Below are 25,215 nucleotides of genomic sequence, written 5' to 3'. Positions count from 1 at the left end.
GAGTGCTTCCATGTGCTGTTATTTATTTAACAGTGAGGCTATTCAAAGAGGTGACTCACCCTCTGGCCCAGCCCCAATCCTTCTACAGAACCCAGAAGAAGGAAAACACACACACACACACACACAAATGGAAATCACCACTGCCTGGCATCACAAAACTCTTTAACCCTATCCAACTCCTGCAACTCTTCCTCAGCAGCCACGATTCAGCCATTCTTCTCTCTTACTTCTATACAGAGTTGGATTGCTTCCCTTGAGTACCTCTTTAAAGCCAAAACATCCATTAAATCTCTATCAGGCAAGCAGTATTGCTATGAGAATTGGGGTGGGGAAATAGTCCCCCCTTCTCTGATGAACGCAATAAGCCTGTGTCGTGAAAACACATCTAAAAACTGCATTCAACTATTTCTCACCAGCTGCTCTGATAAAAGTAAAGGTAAAAATTTCTCCTGTCCAGTCATGTCTGACTCTAGGGGTCAGGGGTCATCTCCATTTCTTAGCCAAGGGAGCCAGCATTGTCCTAGGACGTTTCCATGGTCATATGGCCAGCATGAGTATACATTGAGGCGCACAGAACACGGTTACCTTCCTACCAAAGTGGTACCTATTCATCTACTTGCTTTCAAACTGTTAAAAATTCACTGGGAGCTGAAGCAAGTAGCAGGGGCTCACCCCATCATCGTCTCGAACTCAGGCTGTCAGCTTGCCAGTTGATCTTTACCACCTCCAATTTGCTCTGTAAAGGTAAAGGTTCCCCTCGCTTATATGTGCTAGCCGTTCCTGACTCTAGGGAGCGGTGCTCATCTCCATTTCAAAGCCGAAGAGCCAGCGCTGTCCGAAGACGTCTCCGTGGTCATGTGGTTGGCATAACTAAACGCCGAAGGCACATAGAACGCTGTTACCTTCCCACCAAAGGTGGTTCCTATTTTTCTACTTGCATTTTTACATGCTTTCAAACTGCTTGGTTGGCAGAAGCTGGGACAAGTAATGAGAGCTCACTCCGTTATGGGGTGCTAGGGATTCAAACCGCCGAACTGCCAACCTTTCTGATCGACAAGCTCAGCGTCTTAGCCACTGAGCCGCTGGGTCTGATAGTGATGTTAATAAGTTCTTTTCACATGAAGAACTACCACTAAACAAATTAGCCTTGCTAAAGATTCAGAATTGGGCTAACCCTGCAAAAGAGGCTGCCCCCTCTCCAGTGGTTAAAACTATCATTTAGCATTTCCCACAATGCATCATAGCCGTGCTAAATTTAAGGGCATTCTGGGAAATGGAAATTTGCCACTTCCCACAGCAAGACATTCTGGAAACGTCCCACATGCTGGTAGGTTTGAATGTGGCCTATGCTGACGCGGGCATATCAGAAGACTTAACTTGAGAGAGAAAGTCCTTTAAGATGGAAAGCATGCTTACTGTCTTCAGAGACAGCGAGATCTTTTGGCACTGACCACTTCATTCTTTTGAAAGCATTTTTATGTCCGTTGGTTGTCATACAGTGAGTGCAAAATGTTTTGAATTCCAAACACCCTCCTAATCAATCACCCCGCTACATAGTCAAAAGTCTGAGAGCAAAATAGGGTGTTTTCAACTATTCTGGAGGAGTTTAAAACTGAATTTATAGCATTTTGAACTTGAAAGTCCTCTAAAAAAAACCTATCAAACCCTCATTTTCGGGCTTGAAATCGGGTATTTCTGACACAGATTTTTTCCCCAATTCAGATCCCTTCTAATTAAAAGGAGACAGCAAAAATTCTAGCACATTTTTTAATGGTTCTCATAAGTGGACAATTCTTAAAAAGCTGTTTGTATTCAGTTCTGGTTTTAAGTGTCCACATAACTCCAGAACAATTGTTATTTTTCTTCTTCTTCACCTATTAACTAATGTATAGGTTTTTACTTCTTTAAGTATTTCAAATCAGTTTCCAACTTGCTTGGAACAGAGGCATATTAAACATAAAAGACATAGTAATTTCCCCCTTTTCCTTCCTTCTGTTGTTTTTCTGTGACAGCCCCTCAAGTACTGAAAGATTGCTGTCATGTCACCCCTAGCAACTAGTTCCTCAATCATTCATCATATGGTTTGTTCTCTAGACCAGGGGTGTCAAACTCAATTTCATCGAGGGCAGCCTCAGGGTTGTGTTTGAACTCAGGAAGGCCTGGGGGTGGGGGGGGCATGGCCAGCTCGATATCACTCCTGTCAGGGGCTCCTGTGGTGGCTCAAGCACTCTGCCAGCAAAACAGGCTCCCGGGCTCCGTTTTCAGCTGCCATGGCTTCCTGCAACCCCCTGCCAGTGAAAACGGAGCTCGGATGGAAACTGAACAAGGAGAGATTCAACCTGGAAATAAGGAGGAATTTTCTGACAGTGAGAGCTATCAACCCATGGAACAGAAGTTGCCTTCGGAAGTTGTGGGAGCTTTCATCCCTGGAGGCTTTCAAGAAGGGACTGGACTGCCATTTGTCAGAAATGGTGTAGGTTCTGCTTGGAGGTTGGTCTAGATGACCTATAAGGTCCCTTCCAACTCTGTTCATCTGATGTATGAGAAGTCTTCTTTCACAATAACTGTACCTATTTACTTTAATGAGTCTATCTTGCGTGCAACAGCTTGGGCAACAAGCTGAACAAGTCTGAACACACAGACCCAAACAAGGTTTTGTAAACCACCAGGAAGTAGCCTTAATGTGCACAGAATACAAAACACTCCGCCTATTACAACAGAGAGAGAGAGGGAGAGAGAAAAAGAGAGAGAAAGAGAGAGACAGAGACAAAGAGAGAGAGAGAGAGAGAGACAGAGACAGAGACAGAGAGACAGAGAGACAGAGACAGAGAGACAGAGAGAGTTTTTTTGACAATACTACAGATCAGGTGCTCCCTGTAAGTACACACAAGCCATTTTACTCTGCAAAGCAAACAGCATTTTGCAGAATGCAATAAAAAAAAGATGTCTGCCATAGAGAAAAGGGGAGTGACTCAAGCAGTGTTGGTTGTGAGATCCAGGGAGAGACCCACTTATCTAAATATTGGATTGGTTATTCAATCAAAAGAGTTAACACACTTTTGGGAAACTGTGACTTCATGCAACAGATTGGGAGAAGGCCAGGAGCAAGCGAGGAGGGTATGTACGCGCAGCAACCCCAAAATGCTTCCAGCTGTTTGGATGCTATCCAAGCAAGGAGGCCAATTTACCATTAGCCCGATTTCATCTCCATCCCTTTGTCTCCTATCTCCATTAAGGTCTTTTGCTAAACATCGCATCGGCTAAAACATAGTATGGGCACATCGAGAGAGAAGCACCTTCCACCGCAGCCAAGGCTGCCTACCAAGTAGAGGTCAACGGTTGGTGACCTCGCGGGCGTCCTAAACAGAGATGGCAAGACACCATCAAAAACGATATGGAAGCCCTGCATCCTGGAGACGCAGCTGACCATGCAAAGTGATGTTCAATGATCCAAAAAGCAGACCCTGCACCTATGGGAATGTGCTAGGAAGAAGAAGAAGAGGAGTCTCAGCTACAAAATGTTTGCTAAAAGGGCACCAAGGAAGGTTCTAAGTCCGTGATGGCGAACCTGTGGCACACAGAACCCTCTCTGCTGGCACACGAGCCATCGCCCCAGCTCAGTTCCACTGCGCATACCCATGCGACTCCCGCCAGCCACCTAATTTTGGGGTCAATGCATGCGTGGGGGGAGTGCAGGAGACACGCACACATGCGTGGGGGTGCATGCACGGGGGCAGTCGTACAAGCATGCATGGGGTCAGAGGGCTTGCACGCATTGCATTATGGGTGTACGCACACACACACGCTTTCAGCACTCGGTGGCAAAAAGCCATCACTGTTCTAAGTCTTTACAGCCTAAAATATGATGAACCAGATGGGTAGATTGGACTCCTTCAAAACACACATACACCTTACAATCCAATTCAACTGGGGACAAAGAGTAAGCGTGTCATGTAACTCCAAGAACAGAACTTCCCTTTGGTAGCCGTCCCAAAGATTTTAATTAGGGCAGGAAGTCTAGTTTGACCAGAGTGACGGCCAACAAAAACTGGATCATAGTACGGGGGATAGGGCAGGGTGGGGCAGCTATGGCAGGTTTATGACCTGTGTGGACTTCAATTCCCAGAATTCCTGAGCCAGCAGAGGAATTTCTGGGAGTTGAAATCCACAGGTCATAAAATTGCCATTTTGGCTCCTCCCTGAGATAAGGTGACTCAACTTTTTCATCCTGCTGGTTTTAGTTTCTTGGACCACTCCTTTAGAATTTATTTTTAAAGATTTATTTTTTGTTTGTTAAGAATTTTGTTTTATATTTTTAAGTTCCTTGTGCCTGGCCCTCCTTATGTGGTCTTTGACTGCAGTATAGGTTGATTTGATTTTGTATCTTTGGACAGAAGGGGAGATAAGGCTCCCACCTGCAAGTCAAGGAACACAATACAGTGCTTTTACAGCCCCCTCTAAGTGGTTTACAGAGTTAGCCTCTTCCCCCCAACAATCTGGGTCCTCATTTTACCCACCTCGGAAGGATGGAAGGCTGAGTCAACCTTGAGCTGGTCAGGATCGAACTGTTAGCAATGAGCAGAGTCAGCCTGCAATACTGCATTCTAGCCACTGCGCCACCATGACTGCACCACCAAAAATCATTCTGGGGGTCACCAAAGCGTTAACAAGCCCGCTGTCGACTGTAAGCAGGCAGGTGGGTTGCCTATTCCGATGCAACAAAGTGATTTGCTGGGCCAAACATTCTTTTCCGCCATAAAGGGAAGGAGCCGTTTCCTACCTCGCACATCTGCAGCTGGAAAGTGCGGCGTTCCTTCTGCAGGTCCTCCGTGACCTCGGCGGCCGAAGGTTCAGTCTGGATGACTCCCGAAATCTTGGCTCGCTCCTTCTCCTTCTCCAGCTTCGCTCTAAGGCAACAGAGAACCCCGGAGGCAACAAGACAGGCAAGAGTTGGAATCGTTTGTGATGTAGGAATGGTGTGCGGGGAATTCTACAGGGGGTTGTGGCTGCCATCTGTCTGTAACTTGCGGTCGTATTTTAATACAGATTGCAATGCAGGGAAACGCCTTAAGATCTGGGTCATGCCATGATCTACTTGGCTCAATCCAAGTCTCAAGATGGACTGGCAGCTGCTAACCAGCTTTTCGGCACAGAGGCCTTTGCACAAGATGCCAGGATCACGCTGAGACGTTTTAACACAACTACGGGTAGTCCTCGACTTCCGACCACAGTTGAGCCCCAAATTTAGGTTGTCAAATGAGACGTTTGTTAAGTGAGTTTTGCCTCGCTTTATGACCTTTCTTGACACATGTTTTTAAGTGAATCCCTGCAGTTAATAAGTTAGCAATCTGGTTGTTAAGTGAATAGCAATAGCACTTGGACTTATATACCGCTTTATAGTGTTTTATGGCTATAGTGGTTTACTCTAAGTGGTTTTACAGAGCCAGCATTTTGCTCCCAACAAACTGGGTCCTCATTTTATCGATCTCGGCAGGATGGAAGGAGGAGTCAACCTTGAGCCTGGTGGGATTCGATCTGCCAAACTGCAGGCAGCCGGCAATCAGCAGAAGTAGCCTGCAGTACTGCACTCTAACCACTGCGCCAGTGGGAGAAGAATCTGGGCTACCCAAGGGGATCATATGATCTTGGGACACAGCAATGGTCATAAGTATGAACCAGTTGCCAAGCGTCTGAAATTTGATCACATGATCACAGGGAATGTGGCAAAGGTTGTAACGCTGAAAGATGTTCGTAAGTCACTTTTTTCACTGCCGTTGTCACTTTGAACGGTCACTAAATGAATTGCTGTAAGTCGAGGACCGCCTGTATCTATCCCAGGGCTTACACAGACATTTTTCCCAGCCCGTTTTCAAGATCCCGGGTTCAGCATGCAAACGACACCCTCCATTTGAGGGTGTCGCACTGATTTGGGTTCAAAGAGGAAAAAGCCACAGGTGAATACGATTTTATGGACATGCTCCCAGTCCAGGGGTCTCCACACCAGGCAACTTTAAAGACTCATGGACTTCAATTCCCAGAAGTCCTCTGCAGCAGTTCTGGGAGTTGAGGTCCACAAGTCTTAAAAGTTGCCAACTTTGGAGACCCCTAGGCCAGTGTTGGCTAACTTTTTCGGCACCAAGTGCCCAAACCAAAACGTGTACGCCGGAAACCGAAAGAGCAGCTGCCCAGTGTGCATGCGCTCCCTGGACAGCTGGTCTTTGGTTTCCGGCACATGCATGCGCCAGTTGCTATTCCAGTTTCCGCTGCGCATGTATGAGCAAAGACCAGTTGGCCAGCGTGCATGTGCACCGGGCAGCTGCTCTTCCAGTAGCCTGAAAGAGCAGCTGGCGATGGCACACATCCCCAGAGGACTCTGCATGCCACCTCTGAGATGCGTGCCCATAGGTTTGCCATCACAGCCCTAGGCCCATCAACCGCTCCTTACAGCAGTTGGCTCTTTCCCAAGGATTGCCTGGCCGCTTTCTGGAATCGCAGTGCCACCCTGAGAAAATATGTGGCATTTGTTAGGCCCATAAATACCCATCTACAACTTCTTAATCAAAGTGTGTCTCCAGGGATCGCCCTGCTGCTGCAGAAGACAATGAAGCAATCCCAGAAAAAAGGAGCGGCTGCTTTAAACAGTGACTGACAGGTATTAGGGGAGCTACAAGTGTTCTTCAAAACACTTTTTTGCTTTTGGGATCCATGGCACTTTAACTACTACGGCCAGGAAAATACCGGCTAGCCCAGGGGCACGTTGTAAAGGACACTTGCGTTGGCTGGCTGAACCAAATCCCACAACCTCCCTTCTGGCTTGTCCACAACAAAACACTTTTGTTTAGGAGAAGATGGAAGAATAAATCCGCTCTTGCTAGAGGCAGTAGTAGGGGTTGGTTACTCACACTTTGGTCTCGTAATCCTTCCAAGCCTTTTCAATTTGCTTCTTGGAATCCTGCCCAGGGAAAGAGAAGAAAGGAGAAGGAATCAGCAAGGGAGTCACTGGAGGGGTAAGAAGACGCCCACACAAGCACCCATATCATTGGGCAAAGTTCCTCCTCTCCCCACCCCCTGCAAACCCTCAAACACATATGGATCTCTGCATTGCGGGCTGATATCCGAACCATCTCCGTGGGGACTGGAGGCTGGAAATCTGGGTTTCTCAGGCACCTTCATAAGCAATGAGCCATGGTGGCCCAGTGGTTAGAGTGCAGTACTGCAGGCTACTTCTGCTGGCTGCCGGCTGCCTGCAATTTGGCAGATCGAATCTCACCAGGCTCAAGGTTGACTCATCCTTCCATCTTTTCCAGGTCGGTAAAATGAGGACCTAGATTGGTGTTTTTTTTGGGGGGGGGGCAATATGCTGACTCTGTAAACTGCTTAGAGAGGGCTGTAAAGCATCGTTAGACTTATAAGTCTAAGTGCTACTGCTAATAGCCATAGCGTTTTAGGCTTATATACTGCCCCATAGCGCTGTCCAGCACTCTCTGGGTAGTTTAAAAAGTGCAAGTGTTATTTGCATATTGATGCCCCGCTCCCGAACAATTTGGGTCCTTGTTGTATTGACCTCGGCAGGATGGAAGGCTGAGTCCACCTTGAGCCCGGTCAGGATCGAACTTCAGAGTTTGCCTGCAATACTGCACATTAACCACTCCGCCACCAGAAAAAGTCTACTGCCCCGAGTCCCTACGGGGAGAGGGGGCGGTCTATAAATCTAATAAAACCTAAAACCTAAACCTAAACAAGTAAAAATCTATTTGTTGGGGGGGGGGAATAGAAGTTTAAAAAGAAAAGTAAGCTCTTGTTCAACATGTTAGCCTCAGTGCTTATTGCATTCCTCAGAACACGAAAAAGTGACATTATCATCAACTAGAGACTTTCCTCTGGAAGCAACTTCCATGTTTTTCTTTACTGCATTCCCTCCCCCCCCCCCTTTAACATGGTATCCACCATAGCATTTATTCTAATTTTTAAGTTCAGGAATTTTTCAGGTCAAGCATGGATAGGAATAATACAAAACAAAGTTGATCCCAGAGTTGGCCAACATCAACATTAAATGCGAGACGTTTCTTTTGTTTGCTCTGTTTGTGGTGAGGTGGAAGAATTCCTTGCTGGTTCTCAGCATCTTTTGCACAATCCTGGAAAGAGAGGTGGCTGCTTTAATGAGTCATGCACAGCTGCTACAGGAACAGCCCGGGGGCTCAAAACACCTCTTTCTGAGTCAAATCCTTTATTTATTTATTTTTTAAAAAAAAATTATTATAAACACTTATACACATAGACAAAAACATATACATCATTTACAAATAACATCAGAACTACACGTTCCTTCTTACAGCAGATACTGTATCTATCGGTGTATCTTTACAAACACTATTTCCCTCTCAATACATCTCTAGGTAATTTTACACTTATAATCCTATTGTTTCTTACTCTTTTGCTTATCAGTCTATGTTTGGTTATTTGTATCAGGCAGTCTTTGTTGTTCCTCTACTAATATATAACTTTTCCTATTTTTGTAAATCCTACTTTTCCTACATTTTTATCACTAATTCCTACTTCTTCTATAACACAAACTACCTTTTCCAAATTCTTATTTCCTACTTCTGTCATCCAACCACTTCTTGCCATTTTCCCCAAATTAAATAGTACTCTGTTTCCTCCTTTCCTTGAATTTCCTTGATCAGTTTATCCATCTCTGCGCATTCTAAAATCTTCCATATCATCTCATCTTCACTTGGTATTGTATTGTTCTTCCATTTCTGCGCATATACTATTCTGGCCGCTGTAATAATATGCAGAATTAGGTATAATTCTACAATAAAGTCTCTTTATTGTATTTTGTTGTGGTTAAGCCTAACAAAAATGTCTCCAGTTTCCAATCTTTGTGATTCCCTGTTATGGCTTGAGTCAAATCCTTTCAAGCACCGCACAGCACAAATGCATCAAGATTTATTCAATTGGAATGTAACTTCTGGATTCAGAACTGCATCTCTGTAACTTTCTTGGCAGCCAGGTGGAAGGTGTTTAGCACGGCCTTTAACCTGGTGTCCCATCCCAACAGCCAGGTTCATCCCTTCTTAGCTAGATCAGCTAGATCATTCAACAACCAAGATGAACTAGCAGGTTGTAAAACATTTCCAAGGAAAAATATCAATTAGTTGTAAGGTTTTCTGATGAGCCTTGGTGGATCAGGCCCGCAGCCCTTCTAGTCCAATATTCGGTGTCTCACTTACAGCGAGATTATTATTCTGCACACAACAATGTGAAACCATAACTGCCAGGTTTTTTTTTAGCTGGTATTGGTCTTCCTACACATCGAATTCTTCTCTTTTTGTTCATGTTTTATTTGTTCCATTTATATTACTTTCCATTTCCATCAAACAGTGTGTGATCTAGATACAGTCATTGAACAGTCATAAGCCACATATTTGTTATTATATTCGCCACAATATTATATTCGATCGCCGCCGCTGTTCGCCGCTGCCAATCGCCATGATTGGCAGCGATCAGCAGCAGCAGCAGCAAACAGCAGTATCAATCCCCGCTGCCTAGAACAGCTGATCGGTGGTATTCTCGGAGGCCGATCCAACCACCAATCAGCAGCTCGGCAGCGAAGGCTCCAGCATTCCTCAGCAGTGGCGGGTGGCGGTGACAAGCACCAACCCCTCTCCCTCCCCTGCAATATTCGCTCTGGAAGATGCACAGATATTTCCACCCATGGGGAGGGGGGCGGCAGAGTGCATCTTATAGACCAAAAAATACGGTAGTTAAGTTTCCCTGTCCCTGTTGTGATAAACTATGGGAAAGAAATTATAAATTTACGACATCAGTAGCTCACAAAGAAAACGTTTTATAGATTTTAAAATGTTTTATAGATGGCTTTTGCCTCCAGAGAGATTGGCCAAAATGTACCCAAATTTATCCCCCAAATGTTGGAGACACAGTCACAAGCCTGGAACATTCTATCATAGGTGGTGGACGTGCCCCATCACAAGGAAATACTGGTGTAAAATTCGGAAATGGTTGGAAGAAATTACTGAGCGAAAAATAGAACTCAAACCAGAAGCATTCTTATTAGGACTACTAGACCAAAACATGGACAAATAATCTCAATACATAATCATACACATACTCACTGCAGCCAGGATTGCTTTCGCATAAAACCGGAAAAAAATCAATACACCCTCAGATAAAAGTACAATCAGGAAAATCCTCGAATGCGCAGAAATGGATAAAATGACAATAGAACTAAAAGAAAGTGAAGAATTGGACTTCTATAAAGTATGGAATAAAATGTATAAGTGGCTAGAAATCAGAAGCCAAAACAGAAAATAGAGAATACAAATATATGGTGATACAAATAATGAATATTATTATAAGTGTTAATACTATGTTTGCTAAATTTTAGGACAAGGTTAAAGTAATAGGAAGGCACTGCAGAAGGGAGAGTTATAAAAGTTAAGCAGGAAAGCCGATATAGAAAGCTGTAAAATTACTGTATATTGTTATGTATGTTCTGTGTTTTTTTTCTTGTTGTGTCTTCTTTACTGTTTTTAAAGATTAAAACATTCAATAAAAAATACTTTTTTAAAAAAAGTTTCCCTGTTCAGTTGTGTCCAAGATGAGCGGTGCTCATTTCCGATTCTTGGCCAAGGGAGCCAGCATTGTCCAAAGACAATTTCCGTGGTCATGTGGCCGGGCACCCAAAACACTGTTACTTTCTCACTGCAGTGGTAGCTATTGATGTACTCGCATTTGCATGCTTTCAAGCTGCTAAGTAGGCAGGAATTGGGGCCACTAAGGGTCTCAATCCCTGGGCTGTCAGCTCTCCAGCTGACAAGTTCAGCATCTTTCCCTGCTGGACTATCACATCCCACTAATTAGCAAGCCATCTTTAATGCCGGCAACCATCATATCCTGATACTCTACTCTTCTTTCAAAACCCAACAGGCTGCCTTTACCCCAACAGACAGCAGTGAATTCTGCAATTTAATTATGAACTGCCAACAGACCACTGGACAAGAGGTGGCCATTCATGTATTCCCCAATATTTGTTCTTAAGTAGTGGGGTAAGCAACCTCTACTACTTCCCGTCCAGCCTGCTTTACTTAACCCGTTGTGATCTGTTAAATCCCACCGACTGGCAGCCCACAGCGCTTTTAAAGAATCGGTTCCTTAGAAACAGCACGCAATGAACTATTTGATGTAAAGAAATGGCCTGTAGCAATGGGGGAAAAAATCTTTCCCTCTGCCAGAAAATCAACACCACAGAAAGGGCCCGCAAAGAAAACAGAAAACTGAGTGAGCCTGTTTTACGGAACAAAGCGGGTTTTCCTGTTTAGCCAGTTTACAATGGATTAGGCATGGGGGGGGGGGGGAGAGAAAGCAGAGAAACACAGCAAGAAAAGGAAAAAAAAACAAGCAGCATTGGTGCTTGATTTTAACTGTGTGCACACGCATTGACAGCCATCGTTCGAACCGAACAGAATCATGGTCTGTCGATAGAGCCACTATGCTATGCAACTGCAGTAGCTTGAAATAAACTGAAGTGAAACAAAATGAAAAAAAGCAAGTTATCAATATGAGATGATTCTGAGGAGTCTGGAAAACCTCAGAGTGGAATAGGAACTTAACAAAAGCGAGCAGAGCAAAGTAGCATTTTCTATGGCCGTGACATGAGCCTCTATTCTTGGCCTATCTTACGTTGCAAGAGCTGTTGTAAGCATTTTTGCTAACAGGAAATAAAAACAAGCTTTCCACAAACAAATAAACATACAGAGACCAATCATGCAAATGAGTTGAGAAATTTATATTTGTCCCTGCAAAGGTGCCATTTTCAGAAGTCACGCATCGATTCAACCCAAATTCCAGTTAAAGAAATAAACTTGTAATCTGCCGATATTTCTGACACCGTTGCAATGGAATGAGGTAACTAAACATAAACAGTCCCCACCGTTACTATGGTCACCTGCAACCTGCTTCTGAATAGAAGTACATAAATCCAAACATAAATGAATAATCATGTATGGAGGCAAGTCCCATGTGGAGTTTAATAGTTTCTCCCACGGAATTGCAGAAGACAGCAAGTCTTACTAGATATGATTTGATAGTTTTGCACAATTCAGCTCAAAGGGCATCTTTTTACTGTGCTTAATTTTCCAAGTTTTTTTAATTACCTTCTTTTTTCATGATATTAGAGGATCTTGTCAGAGTATGTTCATAGACTGGAATAGACATGGCAACAAGGTCAGCCAATGACGGCTGTTGGGAAACTGAAACAGTATTTTCTGGAGACAGCTAGGAGCCTGGATGTAGCTTAGCTCTATAGCTCTGAGTCTGTGCTGAGCTCAAAAACTAGTCTGCTCTCTGAACTGAAAATGAAACTGTTCTCTCCTCTGCCTGTGTTTGCTTGTATTTATTACCACGTTGGAAAACCTGCTTTTGGTATTGTGTATTTACTTCATGTGTTTTATTATATATAAAGAGAAGTTAATGTATCAGGAAGCCACAGGAAGTCATCCAGCAATACTGCATCCTAACCACTGCACCACCAGATCTCTCTCAAATATATGTCTGGCCCACCCCAATTCCAAGCCTGCATTTCTCCCCCAGGTAAATGATTCCCAATTCCTTAAGAGAAAAAAATAAACCTACCAGCCGGGTGTCCTTCAATTGTCCTTTCAACAGATTGTCCAGAGGAAAAGAGACTATGTTGTTCAGATTCTGCACCTGGGAAAAGATGGAAGAGGAGACTCGCTTACACACCTCCAAACAAACAAAAAAAGCAATCTTGAATTATCATCAAATCTGCCCAGGCTCATCAGTAATTTGTGATGTCCAATTTGCAAACGGTTGAAAATAATCACAGTTGGTACAGAGAGGAAAAAATTACCGTATTTTTCAGAGTATAAGACACACCTTTTTCCCTCAAAAAAGAGGCTGAAAATCTGGGTGCGTCTTATACACTGAATACAGCATTTTTGGCCTCCTGACGCCTTACCCCCTTCACCAACATGGCCATGCAGAGCCTGTAGAAGGCTTTCAGAGAGCTCCTGGGGGCTGGGGAAGGCAGAAATGAGTGAAAAACGGGCCGTTATTTGTCTGCATCATAAAGGCTATGCACGCAATTTCTTTTACAAAAAACGGGCTCGTTTTCACAATAATGGGGCGTTTATTGCTAGTTTTGGTGGGGGATGCCCCAGGAGCACTCTGCAAGCCCCCTAAAGGCTATTCATGCCTTTTTTTTTTTTTTGGAAAAAACGGGCCCATTTTCGCGAAAAACAGGCTGTTTTTGGGAGGTTTGCAGAGTGCAAAAACCTTCTTTAAAAAAATTTGCCTCTTCAAAACCTTTGTGGGTCTTATACTCCGGCGCGTCTTATACTCCGAAAAATACGGTACTGTTCAGTTCAAAACAGCATTCAAAGCTTCAGCCATCTGAGCAACAAGAGAACTCCGTACCGCCCTCCTCCAACTGCTGGGTATTTAAAATCATAACAATGAAATAAACTACTGATCTTAATGACGGAAAGGTCATGCCAAATACTACAGGCAAGTCCTCCGTTTACAAACATTCGTTTAGTGACTGCTTGAAGTCACGATGGTGCTGAAAAAAAATGATTGACATGCCGCTTGAAAAAAGTCTTTCCCGTTGCTGTCATAATAAAGCACAACCTGAATAGATTTCAGCAAAGCTTTTTTTTTTTGTGAATGTCAATGTACAAAAGATGAGATATGGGTCATAAGCTATAACAGCTTCCCTCCCTTCTATGGCTCGAGAGGCCTTTTCCCACTTCCAGAATTTTTAGGATGGCCTCAGAAGAATGTTGGCAGTTGTATCCTACCACAAACCACCTTTCCTGTTCAGCCATGCAGGCAGGCAGGCCACCCTTCCCCAGAGGCCACATTCTAAAACTGGGATGGAGATTCCCAAACCCTCAAATCAAAAGCCGCCAAAAGACAGAGAAATCCTTTCAATTCAGCCAGAAGTCCAAAAAAGCCAGGAGACGAAACCACACGGCAGCATCCAAAGACTCCAACTAACCTCCATGGGAAGGAATGGGTTTGGAAGAGGAGAAGAACTGGAGGGGCGGGGGGGCAAAGCCACCATCATCGGAGCCCAAATGGCTGCCCACCCCCCCAATTTTTTTAATTTTTATTTTTAAAAAAGGTGCCACCCACAGGCTAGGAATAAACAGAAGCTGTGGGATAGTTTTTGATCAGGTACAGATGTGCCGGAGACGCTGCTAGGAAAATCAAAGCCTCCAACTAAAAGTGGCTTTTCTTTTGAGCAAGGAAAACGTGGAACATCCGTGGGTATCCAAGGGGCTTCACTCGTGTCGTGAAAATGACACATGTACTATAACGTGCACCCCGAAGTCACAGCATACAGCTCTCAGCTTACAATTCGGACCTAAGCAAGATGGTTCTTAGGGGTGCTGCGTCTAATTTTATAACCCTTTTTTTCCCATGGTTGTTAAGTGATCCACAAGAGCTGTTAAGTCAGGGGTGTCCAAACTTGGGAACTTTAAGACTTGTGGACTTCAACTCCCAGAATTCCCCAGCCAGCCATGCTGGCTGGGGAATTCTGAGAGTTGAAGTCCACAAGTCTTAAAGTTCCCAAGTTTGGACACCCCTATGTTAAGTGAATGAGATGGTTGTCAGGTCTGCAGCCATCTTTTCCCTTCGGATCTCTGGCCTGCCACACTTTCTATTATTCTACTATGCATTTTCTATTGTGGGAAAATGGGAGGGGGGATTGTAAGGAGTTAGATGCTATGTAGCCATAACAAAATTCCTTTCTAGAAAGCTAAGGTCATCCTTTGTCTCTGCACCTGTGCACCTGACCGGAACTGGATGGGTGGAACTGCCAGCATGGCAGTGGGAGATTGGACCATGTGATGGACTGGTGAGCGTGGGGGCAAGATCTTGAACTTTCAACTAGGAGGGGAAAACCGGGAAGCTTTCAGATTCGGGTTTTCCCAGGTGTGCCAACATGGCTCTCTTAATACATTGGAACTTAGAGCAATACTTTGCCTTGGACTCTGATTTACTTTTGGATGCTATTTGGAATGCTGACATCCAGCTTCCCCCATTGACTTTATTTGTCAAAAGCCAGCTGGGAAGGTCTCAGGTGGTCATTACATGACCCCGGGATGGTGCAACCATCATAAATACATGCCTGTTCCTGAATCATGTGACTTGGAAATATTCATTTAGCATGGTCATAAGTGTGAAAAATGGTCATCAATCGCTTTTTTTTTAGTGCCGTTGTAACTTGGAACAGTCATTGAATTAAATGGCTGTAAGTTGAGGGCTACCTGATATAATGATATAATTGAGGCTTCTAACAGGAAGCTCTGGCAGCTTCGTATGTGAAAGGTGTAACATGCAAATCTTTGTAAAATATTCATATGTAAAAGCTTCGTATGTAAAAGCACCGATTCAGTTCTACAGAGGAATTATTGAGTCTGTCATCTGCACCTCCACAACTCTCTGGTTTGGCTCTGCAACCCAATAAGACAGACACGGACTTCAGAGGATAATTAGAACTTCAGAAAAAAAACAATTGCTACCAACCTGCCTTCCATTGAGGACCTGTACGCTGCACGAGTCAAAAAGAGGGTTGTGAAAATATCTACAGACCCTTCACATCCTGGACATAAATTGTTTCAACTCCTACCCTCAAAACGACGCTATAAGGCACCGCACACCAGAACAACTAGACACAAGGACAGTTTTTTTCTCGAATGCCATCACTCTGCTAAATAAATAATTCCCACAACACTGTCAAATAATTTACTAAGAATGTAATCCTCTTCTCTTCCTTCCTAGTACCTATCTCTTCCCACTTATGACTACAACCATGTGGCTCGTATGTTTCAATTTATATTGTTTTTGTTTGTTTCCTAGTATGATTTGATAGCTTATTAGTAACCTTGACTATCGCTAAGTGTTGTATCTTTCTATTCTTGATGAACGTATTAAGTTCTCCTTATGTACACTAAGAGCCTATGCAACCAAAGACAAGTTCCTTGTGTGTCCAATCACACTTGGCCAATAAAGAATTCTACTCTATTCTATGTAACTGGATAAACAACAGCAGCCTTTCCCAACCTTATGAGCTGTAGATGTGCTTCAGGGACAATTTCCATCATCTTCTTCCAGCCAAGCCAACAATCCTGCTGGTTAAGGATGCTAACAACATGCATAATTCTACCTTAAGAAGAAAAACCTTCCCAACTCAGGATGCAGGATCACCTCTTCATGCCTAACCAAATTCATGTGTGCGGAAGGAAGAACTTCCCACAACTTACAGGAATGACTGACTCATTCAAGATCAGTTAAAAAGATGTGAGGTTCACTCCGAAGGAGACACAACCCTCTATTTTTGAAGCCAGCCAGCCATCACGGACCTTAAACCATAATTATGACTTAGCATAACATGAGGATCCCAGCCCCAGAGGATTCTTCGACAAGTCATGCTTCAAACAAACCACAGCCAGTTTACACGTCACACTAAGTCAGGGGTGTCCAATGCTGGCTGGCTGGGGAATTCTGGGAGTTGAAGTCCACAAGTCTTAAAGTTCCCAAGTTTGGACACCCCTGCACTAAGTCAATATTTGGGGTTTCGAGAGAGGATCTGCAAACACAGCCATTCAAGGCAGCAACGCATGCCAAAATGCACCATCTATATCTGTGATGGCACACGTGCTGGAAGTGGCACGCAAAGCCATCTCTCTGGGCACAAGAGCTGTTGCCCATTGCTCTTCCGGGTTCTTGTGCACCAGCCAGTTTGTCTTCACACGGTGTGTGGGAACAGTGGAAACCAGAAAAGCAGACGCCTGGCGCGCATGCACATAAGTGGGAGGAGATGGGTGATAGGAACGATGAGAAGGCTAATAGTAATAGTAATGCAGCCTTAGTGAATAGTTTGACAGTGGTGAGGGAATTATTTGTTTAGCAAAGTGATGGCGTTCGGGAAAAACTGTTCTTGTGTCTAGTTGTGCAGTGCCCTACAGCGTCGTTTTGAGGGTAGGAGTTATACAATACAATAATACAATAGTAGAGTTGGAAGGGACCTTGGAGGTCTTCTAGTCCAACCCCCTGCCTAGGCAGGAAACCCTATACCGTTTCAGACAGATGGCTATCCAACATCTTCTTAAAGACTTCCAGTGTTGGGGCATTCACAACTTCTGGAGGCAAGCTGTTCCACTGATTAATTATTATAATTGTCAGGAAATTTCTCCTCAGTTCTAAGTTGCTTCTCTCCTTGATTAGTTTCCACCCATTACTTCTTGTTCTACCCTCAGGTGCCTTGGAGAATAGTTTGACTCCCTCTTCTTTGTGGCAACCCCTGAGATATTGGAAAACTGCTATCATGTCTCCCCTAGTCCTTCTTTCTCTTAAGCTAGACATATCTAGTTCCTGCAACTGTTCTTCATATGTTTTAGTCTCCAGTCCCCTAATCATCTTTGTTGCTCTTCTCTGCACTCTTTCTAGAGTCTCCACATCTTTTTTACATCATGGCGACCAAAACTGAATGCAGTATTCCAAGTGTGGTCTTACCAAGGCATTATAAAGTGGTATTAACACTTCACGTGATCTTGATTCTATCCCTCTGTTGATGCAGCCTAGAACTGTGTTGGCTTTTTTGGCAGCTGCTGCACACTGCTGGCTCATATTTAAATGGTTGTCCACTAGGACTCCAAGATCCCTCTCACAGTTACTACTGTTGAGCACGGTACCACCTATACTGTACCTGTGCATTCCTTTTTTGTTGCCTAAATGTAGAACCTTACTCTTGAAACAATTCTTGCCAGGATGCGAGGGGTCTGTAAATATTTTTTCTTAGAGATCCTTTCTGCCTGCCTGCCTGTTCTCCTCTTCCATTATCACTTCCTGAGTTGCACCGATGGGCAGCATGGGTTGGATGGAAGCACCCACTGACAGACAGACAGCATTGCCTCAGCCACAGACCCATTTCAAAAGAAATAATTCGTTGAAATATGTGGCAAGCAGGAGGATGTCTCCAAAGATCTGGAGTAGGAAGACAGCAGGCTCCAATGCCTGCCCAGTGCCCATGAAAGTGGAAACCTGGTCATTTCAAACTATTATTTTACTCTTAAAAAGATTTGCAGTTGCTTTTTGCCTTGCTCAACTGTCCGGCATCTTTGATCTAGGGGTCCTCTGGGGGGGTCAGGATGGATTTTTGGATCACAGGAATCCAGAGGTTGCTTTACAGAGTGAGAATATTTAGTTAATAAATACATTTAAAGAAGTAAACCCAGAGCAAAGTTACCTCTTCTCCAATCTCCCTCTGTGGTGATTGGCTGTGGGGAAATATGAATAGCAGAATGACAGAGTTGGGAGGGACCTTGGAGGTCGTCTAGTCCAACCCCCTGCTCAGTCAGGAAACCCCATGCCTATACCATTTCAGACAAATCGTTGTCCAATCTCTTCTTAAAAACTTCTAGCAGTTGTTAGAATGCAGGACTGCAGGCTAACTCACTGCTCATGCCAGGAGTTGGATTCTCAGCGGCTCAAAGCTGGCTCAGCCTTCTATCCTTCCAAGGCCTCATTTCTTTCTAGCTCTGAAGGCAGCTGAGAACTGCCAGACGGCCATGGCCCCATCTCTGCCTCCGACGCAGAGTCCTCTTGTGAGCCTTCCCCAGCCTCCAGGAGTAGCCCATGTTCCTCTCCAACCTCCTCACTGTCCGACTCTGCTACCAGCTCCATTGGCCGCTGGTGGGCCACAACACAGCTGTTGATTTGCAATGCCACTCTCTTTTCTCCCTTGTAATATATCTTTATTAGACATTTTACAAAAACATGCATAAATAGGGAAGGAAGAATAGAACAACAACAACAAAAACAGGGATAAAAGAATAGGCTACACATGAGTCAACTAGGGATTTACAAATGTCATCAAGACTATAATTTTCTAGCATACCGTGAACGGTTGTAAATAACTGGATATATCATGTCATTTTAAAAGTTTGACAACCGCTATTAAGCTATGAGCAAAGCATAAATATCAGGAACCAGGGTCAGCACAGTCGAAATTACGAGACCGTAAACTGCAATAAATCATGTTGTACTACTAAAAGATGATTATTTGGGATGTTTTATAAAATTAAAATGCAGACTTCATGTGGAGAGAGACAAACCCCAAACGCTGGACACGGTACAAATTCAAATGGAATTGCAATTCCGTTCCTATGCAATTTCCTCAACCCTCAAACCTCAGGCTTGGAAACTTTTCTTCCCTTCTTAGCAAAAAATCCCAGGGAAGCTACTACAGGGGCTGAATTTGATAGACTTAGCATAATAGCAATAGAACTTAGACTTATATACCGCTTCACAGTGCTTTACAGCCCCCTCTAAGCAGTATACAGAGTCAGCACGTTGCCCCCCAACTATCTGGGTCCTCATTTTACACACCTCGGAAGGATGGAAGGCTGAGCCAACCTTGAGTCCGGTGGGATTTGAACTGCCAAATTGCAGGCAGCCGGCAGGCAGAAGTAGCCTGAGGTACTGCACTCTAACCACTGCACCACCGAGGTTGTCATCTCTACCTCCAGATTTGCACCAGGCTGGGCTGGGGACTTTTGACCCCAGACCATTCCCCTTAGGGCCCATGGCTGCTACCCAGCTGCTTAAAAGTTTCTCCAGAGCACTGTTGCTCATCCATGGCAACTTCAAGAAGTTGGGACTTCAACTCCCAGAACTCCCCAGCCAGCATGCTGGGAATTCTGAGAGTTAAAGTTCCAGACCAGAGGTGGCATTCAGCAGGTTCTGACCAGTTCTGGAGAACCGGTAGCGGAAATGTTGAGTAGTTCAGAGAAGCGGTAAATACCACCTCTGACTGGCCCCGTCCTCATCTATTCTCTGCCTCCCGAGTCCCAGCTGATCGGGAGGGAATGGGGATTTTGCAGTATCCTTCCCCTGCCACGGTAACAAGCCACGCCCACCAAGCTATGCCATGCCCACCAAGCCACGCCCACAGAACCGGTAGTAAAAAAAATTGAATCCCACCACTGTTCCAGACCTCTTAAATTACCAAGACTGAGAAACACCACTCTAAAGAGTTAGCAACAGAATGGATGCAAGGGTTTTCTGACGCAGGAAAGGCTCAACAAGTGTTAAATCGTGCCTGGTTAATGAGTAGGGTGGAGGGGGGGCTGCACTTAACCCAAACAAACCCCAGCTGTAGAGCAAAGCTCCTCTTATCTTACTCCACCCTCCTGTTCAACAGACCACCTTGAAACAACTTCTCTGCGGTTCCTCTGCTGGCAGCCATTCAGCTCAGGGAATTGGCAGCCCGCCAGGAAGGGGAAAAAACCATGTGTTGGGGATAACAGCAGCCAAGCTAACATAGGAAACAGTTGCCCACCATGAGGCTGGCTTTTTGTGACTGCCTGGGCCGTAATCAACCATCACCGTTGCCTTCTCCAGCGACGTTTTTGTCTTGGCTACGCTCACTACTTTTGAACCGGGGAAGCTGTGCCCAGGGGCCTACAACTAAATTCGCATCTTGGAAAGGAAAGGAAGTCAGCAAACCACCAGCCAGGGGACAATCCATGCCCAATTCTGCCCCTTACCAGGTTTTTTAAAAGCGCAGTCACTTCCCTGGTGAAAACAGCGAGGTTGAGGAAGCCGGTGGAAAGTTCGTGGTTGTTCTGAGTCAGGTGGTTATTGCCAAAGTTCTCCAGCGTTTCGCTGTATTGTTCCTCGTTCTCCACGTGGGCTGAAGAAATAAAACGGGACAGGGGAAATAAAGGTGAGATTGGAAGGAGGGCGGACTGTCAGGCCTGGAAGCCATCTCCCCCCTCCCCCCTGCCGACACAACCAGCAGCGCAAGTCACCACTAGAAGCCAACCCAGATGGCCACTTGACTCCAACCGGGACAAACGGACAACTGCATTAGAAACCACACTACCAGAGGCTGACAGACAATAAAGATGTCTTTATGAGGGAGGGATTCGCACGGAAGGGATCCCAACTCTATGTCCCTGCAAGCTTGAGACTGGAAGTGCTTCAGCGCAGCCATGACTGGGAGCTAGCTTGGATTCCCGAAAACGCACCTCCGCAGAAAACAATTTTGGTGGCCAAAGAGGAAAGCAAATGTGGTGGAAGACTATGGAAAAAGCTGTGCCCCCGTGCAGCCATTAAAATGATACCAGGGGAGCCCCTATGCTCCTTCAGCAAGTGGTGAGACCCAGCAGACTTTGGGAAAAAATAGCAATGGGCTTTATAGTTGAACTTCCAGAGAGTGGTTTGGTTTGGTTTGGTTTGGTTTATTTGGATTTATATGGGGGAGTGGGGGGGAAACAGAATCATCTGGATAGTAACTGATTCATTTTCTAAGCAAGCGTCAGCATGAACATGAATTAAATGAACCGGAACAAAAGAAACAATCCGTTTTTACCCCTGTGGGTGAACTGCCCTTTTTAGGGCAAAAGGAAACCGAATGACCATGCATAAATGGGTTGATCCCTTTTGCAGAAGTGGCTTGTTGGAATTCTTGCAAGTGATTCTAGACGTGGGATCTGATAAAAGCCATCCCTTAGTCCTTTAAAACAAGACATAACAAACTACAGGCAGTCCTCGGTTTACAGCAGTTCGTTTTCTGACCATTCAAAATGTGGAAAATGTTCTTTAGGACCGTTTTAAGAGTTACGACATTTGATCACAGGATCACGGAGGTGCTGCAAAATTCAGATGCTTGGCCACTGGGTTATATTTACGACCGTTGCTGTGTCCCGGGGTCATGTGATCCCCTTTTGCGACCTTCTGATAAGCAATGGGGAAGCCAGATTCACTTAAAACAAGGGGTGAAATCCAGCAGGTTCTGACAGGTTCTGGAGAACCGGTAGCAGAAATTTTGAGTAGTTCAGAGAATCGGTAGCGGAAATTTTGAGTAGTTCAGAGAACCGGCAAATGCTACCTCTGGCTGGCTCCAGAGAGGGGTGGGAATGGGGATTTTGCAACGCCCACCAAGCCACGCCACACTCACCAAGCCAAGCCCACAGAACTGGTAGTAAAAAAATTGAATTTCACCACTGCTTAAAACCATGTTACTAACTTAACTGCAGCAATTCACTTAACAACCTTGGTAAGGAGGGTTGTAAAATGGGGCTTAACCAATATATCACTGAACAACAGAAATTTGGGGCTCAAATTGTGGCCCAAGTAAGCCGAAGACAACCTGTCGTTGGCTCTGAAAAGAAGAGACGCCTGAATCAACTCCCGGGTTTGCAGCATTGACTTTGACGAGGGAATCACAGCAGACCAACACTGTATGGCCCTGACGGGAGACTCGGTATCGTGGGCTACCTAGGAATCCAACCCCCAACGTAATAGTAACCTGAGAAAACAAGCAGACATTCTTGGCTGCTGAGGAGGAAACGAGCTGTCAAGGAATGTTTATAAATGGTGTAGCCATGGCAGGAAAAGCAGAAACGTTTGAGACGTTTGAGGAGAGGAGGCGATAAGGAAAAAGAAAAGGATTAGGAAAAGTTAGTGCGACCGAAAACAGGAGGAGGTTTATTGGCTTTAGCTGAACATCAGGGTCAATCTACAGCACGTTTCATGACACTGCAGGTAGTCCTCGACTTACAACAGTTCATTTGGCTCTGCAACCCAACAAGACAGACAAAGACTTCAACGGAAAATTAGAACTGCAGGGGAAAAAAACAATTGCTACCAACCTGCCTTCCATCGAAGATCTGTATACTGCACGAGTCAAAAAGAGGGCTGTGGAAATATCTACAGACCCTTCACATCCTGGACATAAACTGTTTCAACTCCTACCCTCAAAACGACGCTATAGGGCACTGCACCCCAGAACAACTAAACACAAGGACAGTTTTTTTCCCAAATGCCATCACTCTGCTTAACAAATAATTCCCACAACACTGTCAAATTATCTACTAAGGCTGTATTACTATTATTCTTCTCTTCCTTCCTGGTACCTCTCTCTTCCCACTTATGACTATAGCCATGTTGCTTGTATCTTTCAATTTATATTGTTTTATTTGTTTCCTAGTATGATTTGATAGCTTATAAGTAACCTCGACTATCGCTAAGTGTTGCATCTTTTTATTCCTGATGAATGTATTTTATTCTCCTTATGTACACTGAGAGCATATGCCCCAAAGACAAATTCCTTGTGTGTCCAATCACACGTGGTCAATAAAGGAACTGGGTATGTCTATTCAATGAAAAGAAGGACTAGGGAAGACATGATAGCAGAAGTCTCAGGGGTTGCCACAAAGAAGAGGGAGGCCAGCTATTCTCCAAAGCACCTGAGGGAAGGACAAGAAGCAATGGGTGGAAACTCATCAAGGAGAGAAGCAACTTGGAACTAAGGAGAAATTTCCTGACAGTGAGAACAATTAATCAGTGGAACAACTTGCCTCCAGAAGTTGTGAATGCCCCAACAATGGAAGTCTTTAAGAAGATGTTGGATAGCCATTTGTCTGAAGTGGTGTAGGGTTTCCTGCCTAAGCAGTGGGTTGGACTAGAAGACCGCCAAGGTACCATCCAACTCTGTTATTCTATTCTATTTGCCATTAGAACTTAGGATGCTGCAAAAGGCTACGAATGGGAGGTTTTACTGTAGAGATTTTGCTTGAGGGTATGAGAGTTGGAATTGTTTTCCCCCTTGGTGGGGGCAGTTTTTGCCTAGGTCTTTTTCAACCTTGGCAATGTTCAATCCCAAGAATTCCCCAGCCAGCCTGGGACTCCCGGTTGAAGTCCATACACCTGAAAGCTGCCAAGGTTGAGCCATGCTGGCTTTGGTGCCTACAGCTTAACATGTAGCTGCTTTCAAGCCTGTATCTACAAAGCCAGATGGCACATCATAAACGCACACCCCTCCCACGGGTGATCAGCCAGATGGCCTCCTGGGCTGATGCACCAGCTGATAATGAGCATTAACTTACTGAGCCCAGAAACATGAATCGCTTTCACGTATTTCCTGATCCGCTGAAGAATGGCTTGGTCTCCATCCAAACTCTGAAATACAAAAAGGGGAAAAATTGCAAAAGCTTTTAAATGTTGGGTTAATGTAGCTAATTTAAGCCCCTTTAAAAAAAAACAAAAAACCAGAAAACCGCTGATGTCTTTGCAGGACTGTATGTCACAAGGGTTCACTTAATCGGTGGAGGAGTTTACACACAAAATGACATCTTGAACCACCCCAGCTGGTAACCCAACAGTGTGTATCTGTCACCGTCTCCTTGCTGACGTAGCAAGAGCATAGCAATAACACTTAGACTTATATACCACTTCACAGTGCTTTACAGCCCTCTCTTAAGCAGTTTACAGAGTCAGCCTACTGCCTCCCAACAATCTGGGTCCTCATTTTACCCACCTTGGAAGGATGGAAGGCTGAGTCAACCTTGAGCCTGGTGGGATTTGAACTGCTAAATTGCAAGCAGCCGGCAGTCAGCAGAAGGAGCCTGCAGTTCTGCACTCTAACCACTGGGCCACCATGGCTCTTAGCGATTTGAAAGCATGCAAATGGTATAAAGGAGGTATAAACTTACATAACCTAGCCAGGATGGTTGAATGTATGGTGATCATAGAATAGAACAGAACAGAACAGAACAGAACAGAACAGAACAGAATGGGTTGGGTTGGGATAGGATAGGATAAGATAGAATTCTTTATTGGCCGTATGCTTGGACACACAAGGAATTTGTCTTTGATGCATATGCTCTCAGTGTACATAAAGAAGAATAGAATAGAATAGGATAGAATAGAATAGAATTAGAATAGAAGAATAGAATAGAATTAGAATAGAATTAGATTAGAATAGAATAGAATAGAATAGAATAGAATAGAATAGAATAGAATAGAATAGAATAGAATAGAATAGAATAGAATCCTTTATTGGCCAAGTGTGATTGGACACACAAGAAATTTGTCTTTGGTGCATATGCTCTTTGTGTACATAAAGAAGAATAGAATAGAATAGAATAGGATAGAATAGAATAGAATTAGAATAGAAGAATAGAATAGAAGAATAGAATAGAAGAATAGAATAGAAGAATAGAATAGAATTAGAATAGAATAGAAGAATAGAATAGAATTAGAATAGAATAGAAGAATAGAATAGAATAGAATTAGAATAGAAGAATAGAAGAATAGAATAGAATTAGAATTAGAATAGAATAGAAGAATAGAATAGAATAGAATAGAATAGAATAG

The 25,215-nt window shown here is 44.3% G+C and overlaps 1 protein-coding gene across 1 annotated transcript in view; it reads right to left on the bottom strand.

Moving 5' to 3' along the window:
• The window catches only part of ASAP3 (ArfGAP with SH3 domain, ankyrin repeat and PH domain 3), an 85,733-nt gene that overhangs the window by 41,689 nt on the left and 18,829 nt on the right, over window positions 1-25,215 (bottom strand). Inside the window, exons 2-6 of the mRNA XM_081962478.1 lie at window positions 23,946-24,018; window positions 20,601-20,746; window positions 12,655-12,729; window positions 6,903-6,952; window positions 4,781-4,907 (exon numbers count right to left, since the gene is read on the bottom strand). Of these exons, the coding sequence (XP_081818604.1) occupies window positions 4,781-4,907; window positions 6,903-6,952; window positions 12,655-12,729; window positions 20,601-20,746; window positions 23,946-24,018 (471 nt within the window). The remainder of the gene's footprint in view (window positions 1-4,780; window positions 4,908-6,902; window positions 6,953-12,654; window positions 12,730-20,600; window positions 20,747-23,945; window positions 24,019-25,215) is intronic.

This window comes from Natrix helvetica (genome assembly GCF_964273705.1).
Source record: "Natrix helvetica genome assembly, chromosome: 9".
Lineage (NCBI taxonomy): Eukaryota > Metazoa > Chordata > Lepidosauria > Squamata > Natricidae > Natrix > Natrix helvetica.
The sequence above is the reverse complement of the archived record's forward strand: the minus strand, read 5'-3'. Positions and strand labels throughout refer to the sequence as shown.